The 7,504-nt window shown below is 41.3% G+C and overlaps 1 protein-coding gene across 1 annotated transcript in view; it reads left to right on the top strand.

Annotated features, from left to right (window-relative positions):
- The first annotated feature begins 6 nt into the window (after window positions 1-6).
- The window catches only part of REL (REL proto-oncogene, NF-kB subunit), a 43,789-nt gene continuing 36,291 nt past the window's right edge, over window positions 7-7,504 (top strand). The window contains exons 1-2 of the mRNA XM_019549230.1: window positions 7-75; window positions 6,535-6,677. Coding sequence (XP_019404775.1) covers window positions 69-75; window positions 6,535-6,677 — 150 coding nt within the window. The 5' untranslated portion in view covers window positions 7-68. The remainder of the gene's footprint in view (window positions 76-6,534; window positions 6,678-7,504) is intronic.

Here is a 7,504-nt window from a genome sequence, read left to right as displayed (position 1 = left end):
GGAGCCGCGGCCGAGCCCGAGTTCCCGGGCAGCGAGCGAGCAGCAGGGCGCGAGCGAGGGCCGGCGCCATGGCGGGTGAGTGCGGCCGGGCACCGCGGGCCGGTGGTAATGGACGTGTGTGCGTAGTAGACATGGGTGGGGTGTGTAATGGGCATGGAAAGCTCTGTGGATGTGTGTACCGAATGGAGACCAGGTGAGCGGCTCCCTTCCTGTAACAGGGCAGGATGGATCTGGCCCTTCTAGATCCCGACATCTGCATCGGTGGGTCTGGCGTCTCTGGCTGTGTAGCGCAGGCTGTCCTGAGCTGATGCTCACTTCACTTAGAGCAGTGGTTCCTGACCGGGTTTTCCTGCGCACCCCCCGCGAGAATGTGGGGAAGGGCTTCCTCCACACACTTCGGTGGTGCTTTCAGCTCAAAGCTCATGACTTAGCTCTGGAGGAAAAAGCGTTAAAAATAGTTAAAACAATCTATTTATAATCTGCATCTTCATTAAAGGCAGTGTAATTTCCATTGCACACATGGGGGCTAAACATAGGCACTTGTTTAGGCAGCTTGGTTACCTGTTACGATGCCCTGATCCTTCTCTGCTGTTATGGCATGGATTGGTATTTTTTTCTGCTGTGGTTGATATATTTGCCTTCTAAGGCATGCTCCCATATACCAACCAAACCTTCACTTTTTAAATGAAAAATTGCTGTTCTGCTGGACCGCCACTGACTCTGCATCTCTTGGCTATTTGTAGTCAGAGGCTCAGCACTATAACTGCATTTAAGCAGTGGTTCCCAACCACTTTTGTCCCAGGACCTATTTGTAAACACCAGTGGCCAGTCCTGACCCAGTGCCCCTCACTTCCGACCCGCTGTCCCCAGCCCCGCACTGTGTGTGTAGGGCACACCTAGACTAGTAAATCTGCTAAGCTATGAAAAGCTGTCATTGTGCCCACATTTTATAAACTGACTTGTGGTTCGGATACTTTTATATTTAGGTGTCCAAGCTGAGACACTTTTTTTAAGGGAACTGATTTTCAGGGGCTAGGTGCTCAGGCTTCCAATAAGTTATGTTAAATTGATAACTGATTTGATAGCCCCAAATCACTACTCACTTCTGAAAATCTGTTGGCCTGCTTGTTTTTATTTTTCTGCTACTTAAAATACTAGTGTTAAAATCTACAATCATGATTTTAGGAACAGTAGTAGTAAACACTTGTCCAAGTATTTATTTTATTTGGTTTTAACAAAATAGACCGTGAACAAACATTAGAAAATGTGAATTTAGAGCTAAGACTGATCACTTTCAGAATGGCTCATTTAAACTTAAAAAACAAGCAGAAATTAAATTAAAAGAGCTAGACGTACATATGAGTTTCAGAGCTGTTCACATTAGAAGAGGATATTGAGAAAGAAGTGAAAGAGGGAGAGCTGCCACAACAACAATGTAATAAACATAAATGGAGCAGGCAAACAGGAATTGGCAGACGTAATGCAATTAATTTTTATCTAAGAAAAGCTTTTGTATCTTGCATCTTTCGTAGAAGTTTAAAAAAAAATCAATTTTGGAGGTGGTTGCATTAATTAAGAGTAGTTGCTGTCCTCAAGAAAAATGGTGTCTAACCTGTATCTGCTTTGTGAATGCATGTTAAGTCAGCCATTGCTAGTGCATGTGCTTGATCTGCTTTTCTAAATGTTGGCTTATAGTCATAAATAAAATTCTTTCAAATTTTATATTGTATTTTAAAGCAGGTAAGCTGAAGCAGGAGATATCTATCTCTCTGTTATCAGTGCTGAATAGATTTTCAACATTGACAACTGGCAAAGGAATTTTTCAGCGGAGGAAGCTCTTAACTTCCTAGTATTTACTGACTCTGTTACTATTCTATAATGTCACATGATAACAAAGAGGAAGTGTGCAGAGCAGTTTTGCTTAGAGTGCTACGCAGGTCCTGAAGACTTAGGTAGGGGATTACTCTTTTCTAAATTAAGAGGATATTTGCACTTATTTCAGGTTGTAGGCAAATATTTTATAATAGACTTGTTACCTCTGAATTATCTGCCTAGGTCCCTACCCTTCAGAGAGCTCCAAATGCTTAGAATATAATATCTGACTTTTCAGAACAGCCTCTCATTTTTGGGGGGCGCTCAGCTTGGAAGAGTTGGCTCAGAGGCTCTGAACTATCATGTGAGTTGGACAGACAGAATTTTCTCAGCAGTGCCACCATAGTGGCTGCTGCATATACCTTATTTCATGGGCATTCTGAATAGTGATTCATGTTGTGGAGCCACTGTGCTTACACTCCCATCACTCCCTGGCCCACCTCCAGCTTTTTCTCATACTTCAGATTTTGCTGCAGAACACATATCCAGACAACATCCCTAAGGACCATGTAAAAATTACCAGTCTTGCTACATAACATCTTCACAGCCTGCCTCAAAAGGATCTCTGGCTTTGCAAGTTGGAGACAGCTGGAAATAGGACCCAGTTGTTTTCCCTTCTGTGTATTGAAACATTTGTAGTATGTCACAGCCACCTTCCTGTGGTTCTTCATTTCACCTTTCCCCTTGCTCATCTCTGAAGTCTGACTAGGCCTCTCCAGGTACTACACAAATCATTGGTGTGAGATGAATGGTATGCACACACCTTCTTCCTTATGGTCAGCTGAGCAGTCAGCATTTGCTTCCATTATTTACTTCAGATGGCTTGTGATGTATCAAACTTTAAACTGGTCTTCATTTCTCACTTGAGTTGTGTTTGTCTTTTGCTTGGTCACCTGTCACTTAATACAGAATACAGTAAAACAAGTTCCAGGTCTTGAGTTAGTGGTACTTTAATTCTTTGTTAATTCTTATTAATATTGATGGTTTCAATAATTTCACCCTCTAATATCATGGAGAACATCAACCTCTCATTTTCTTTTACAGTATTTAAAAGCTTTTAGAGCATTCATGGATAGAAAAAGACAATGTAGCTAAAAGGAACAAAAGCCATGCTGGAACACATGGTATAATAATCCAGTAGACAGTAAATTGTAGGTAATTATAACCTCTGTAAATTAACCTCTGTAAGATGAAACAATTACATTAACATTTATTCTTATTAAAGGAAAGACAACTAGATTTTTCAGGTGTCTTTCATTTAATTTCTTTACTAAATGCTTGATTTATACACAACCAGGTAACTAAGGAGCTTATTTTTCTTGTCTAGAATTAGTCACCTTTGACATAGTTTATATTTCTTTACTCTGGAAAAAAGCTGATTTGTTGTTTCTATGTGGGGAACCAGACTGTGTTTCAGAGTTGGGATTGTGAAATAGACTAAACTCTGTTAGTTGGGCAAGAGCACCATTAATTTGCAGAAAAAGGGAAGAGGAAATTTGTTTTCTGATTTATTACAAAGTGTTCCAATTTCCAAGTCTTAGTTTTTACAAACACTTTTATGTACTACTTGTCCATATCAACTTGCTGAAGTGGTGGAGGATGATCTGATTCTTAAATAAAGGGAGAATGTCAAGTTAAAGTGAAGTCTAATGTTTAATCTCTGGAGGTTACTGCCATCGTTGGGTTCTTATTTACCAAAAGCACACCTACTGTTAAGTAGTAGGCTTGTCTTAATGACGGTTATTTCAACCACAAGTTAAGTCCACGTAAGGACAGTTGAGGTTTGACTTTTAAAATAATGGCATCACTGGATAAGAAACGGGTCTCTTGAGCAGATACTGGTTATTACATGAATGCCAAATTTTAGGTTAAAGTAAGAAGGCAGAAAAGATTTGAAATGATTACTGTACAATCAGAATCAATATGGCTATACATAGTTTTCAGAAGTACCCAAATGTTGCTGGGCCTGTCGCCATGTATATGCCTGCTTGTGCATGCATATAGTGATATCCCCTAAGTCATGTGATGATGATACACTTACAATCTCTTACAAAGAGAAAGATTTTGGTCTTTAATATTATACAGAATGTGTTTGTCTACAAAAGCATGTGCTCCACAAAAGCATGTGCCTTTATCTTCTTTTTTACAAAGGACAGAAGTTAAGGGGTAGGCCCAGTGTCAGACCACTGGCCAAAGGCTGATCCTTCTTATTTCCCAGTGTGCTGCCTCATCTGCTGGACTTAGGAGAGTGCTTGTTAAGGGAACAGGAGCTGCCATCTATTGCATATGGGTGACCATTGTCCAGTGTCATTCTTTCTTTTGGATGGTGACCTGCAGATTCATTGGATGGACAGCAGTCACTTAGATTTTGTGAGAAGCTATTAAAAAAATGCCAGGGTGATTACCCCCCCCACACACACAATAATTCAACAACAAAATATGAATCAAGGGAGTCTAGGAGGCAGCAAATTCTGTTTGTTCAGTCTGCTTACCCCAGCAGCCTGACACTTCCACAGTTTGAACTGCTAAATGTCTCCAGCCCTGTCCATAGACTCACAGTTTTTAAGGTCAGAAGGGAAAATTTTGATCCTCTACTCTGCCTTCCTCCATAATGCTAGAAAAAAAAACAACCCTCAACCAGTGTTTTTTACATCAAGCCCATCACTTCTGGTTGAGATTTGTTTTTAAGAAAGAAAGAAAGACCTCCATTTAAAGATAGTTGCATTAAAACCCAGCAGCGTAGTTCTTTGCGTACATCCTCATTCCATCTCTATCCACAAAAGAATACAAAAACGTTGCATAGGTGGAACTCTCTTCTCTGTCATTCTCCTCCTAAACTAGTTGTCATGTCACATAGCCTGTTATAGTTCCCTACTTTGGAAAGTGAAGTGTTTTCTAATTCTGAAGTAAAAGACATTTTGCTACCAGCAACCAGAAAAGGAACCAGCATTCTTGTGTGTGTTACTGTGATCAGTTAATACTTTTAACTAAAATCATTCCCATTCTCCTGTGCCATTTTTCAGTTGTGTTGCTGCTTATCTGCTTGTCAATTCCTGTGGTCTCAGAAAGGGTGGAATTTTCTCTCCTGTGCTGGGGCACTAGTGAGACAAAAGTAACCCTGTGTTGGGCACATGCAGAGGGTTACACATAATTCTGAAATAGTATTTAGACTCCTTCTGAAGTCAGTCTCTCAAAAGCTTTTACTAATGCCAGTCCTGCCATCTGCCCCACCCATCTTTTCCATGTCATCCATTTCCCTAAAAGCCTTCATCTTGCATGCAGAAGTTCTTTGGCAGCTTCCATTAGCTTTACTATAGTCTTGGGGGAGACCCAGCTGCTATTGTCTGCTCCTGGGAGAAGTAGACACAATGTAGACTTCACCAGGAGCAAGCATGCAGTTACTGGGACCACAATGATGGTATGTAGCATATTAGCATTTTTTGTAAGGTTTGCAGAGATTTTGTTTCTTCATTGCTGTAGGTACAAAATCAATCAATGCTGAGGAAACACCTTTACTCTGGGAGGACCTGTATTTAGAAGAGTCCCCTGTAATTTTAAAATTTTGACCATTCTCTTGAATTAATGAAACTATTCTTTTCTACACCTTTCAGTAGAGAAGCCCTTTCTGCCATCACAGGGCGTGTGTAGACAAAAGGAGGGCCATGTGTGCGTGACACTTTACAGGGGATTAAATGCTTTTGCACCACTTTAATGGTGTTGGTGTTTGCACACATCAGCAGTGTATTGCACATTAATTCCAGCTACTGTCGCACATTCAGCGGCATAATGCATCTTAAATGACTTTGGGGTGCAGCAAACTAAAACACCTCTAAGGAGTTTTAGTTTGCTGCCCTACAACCGCAGAGTAAAGCACAGGGTTCTGTGCGACTCAGGGGCTGTGCAGGCAGCCTGGCAGCAGCCTGGGAAAGCAGGCTCCACCAAAGCAAAAAAAAAAAAGCGTCAAGCCTGATCTCTCTCTCCTTTTTTCCCTTGGAGCCTTCCTGCATGAGCTGTGCGGGGACCTGGTCCTTTTCTCTGTGGCTGCGGTGCCCCTGGAATGGCACAAGCTGGGTGCCTGTGGGCAGGTGCTTCCTGGGGAGGGGACCCGCCACTGCCGTAGAGGGAAGCACTAGTCTGTGTGTTGTTCCCTCCCAAACCCTGTGCCCAGGAACCACTCTGCCCACTGGCAGTTCACCCTCCCCTCCCTGCTGCTGGAAAGGGAGGTAAGACACGGGTGTACATGACATGGGAGTTTACTTCGCCCTAAATTGAAACAGTGTTTTTAAAAACCCACAGCTTCAGTTTAGGGCCCCTGTTTCATCTACACATGCCCAAAGAGACACTGACCAATATATAGAGGAACCCTGCTAATGATCATTGTATTACAGGTGTGCCTAGAAGGCCTTTGCATATACACAAATAATAACAGAAGAGCAGATAGCCTAAAGATGAGTAAAGGATGGAAGAGAGGAAAATACTATTATTCTTCTTTCATGCACAGATAGAGTGACATAGGAAGGTCAATAGGAAGGCTCTGGCAGACCCAGGAATAGAACTCCTATTTCAAAAACGTAATGCTAGTGCCCTAACCACAAAGACACTTTTGCTTTTTTAAGCTGTATTTTGTTGTAACCTAAAATGTTTTCATTTTTGTTTTTAAAGGTGGACATGAACCCTATATTGAAATATTTGAGCAACCCAGGCAGCGAGGCATGCGCTTCAGGTATAAATGTGAAGGACGATCCGCAGGTAGCATTCCAGGAGAACATAGTACTGACAACAATAAGACATTCCCTGCTATACAGGTAACATTATTAGCTATCATTATTATAATTATTATCATATCCTTTTACATTAAACTGTAGGAATTTATGGGACTGTATACTTGATTCTCCAGTCTGTTAGCCTGCCACGCTAACTACACTGAAGCTGAGGGAGTTACAACTCGGATGAAGGGAATGAGGTCCTCTGTTTCTAGACACTAAATGTTATGATCTAAACTTTGATGAGAACAAGATGAGAGGCAAGGCTTTCTTGGGGTGATATTTTTTTATTGCACCAACTGCTTAGTTAGATAAACTCCTGTCTGTAGAAGGACATCTTGCATTTGAAAGCTTGTCTAACTCGGACCAACTGCAGAATTGGGATATTAAAAGATACTACCCTAGGAAATCCTTGCCTCTCACATAATTCCCGGACCATAACTTTAACACTACGTTGCTCTAACTACAACAAGATAAGATGCAGACAAGGGTAATAAGCTAAGATGATGGGCAGAATAAGTCCAGTTACTTGGCATAGGTTGTGCAGAATGGATCATATTAGTTCTTAGCTTTTCATTTCTTCTGGGTTCTCAAGTATGTTTTTTACAATTTTAAGTGAAGTCATGTAGAGATTGATTATGGGTTCTGAGGAAGGTTGTGAAAAAGTTGTTTTTAGGGTATAGGGTTTGAAAAGGGTGTTTTAGGCACAGGATGTAGCATGAGAAAAGCAGTAATTGCCAACCCCACTGTGCCAAAAATCATGAGATGAACTCTTAAAAAAAATCAAGAGACTGACATGTAAATCATGAAATGCTATTTTTGAAGTGTGTGTGGGGGGGTGTTATTTGTGAAAGTGTTGGGGGCTGTGG

The sequence above is a fragment of the Crocodylus porosus genome, unplaced genomic scaffold, assembly GCF_001723895.1.
Source record: "Crocodylus porosus isolate Cpor-Errol unplaced genomic scaffold, CroPor_comp1, whole genome shotgun sequence".
Classification (NCBI taxonomy): domain Eukaryota; kingdom Metazoa; phylum Chordata; order Crocodylia; family Crocodylidae; genus Crocodylus; species Crocodylus porosus.
This window is presented reverse-complemented; position numbering and strand designations above follow the sequence as displayed.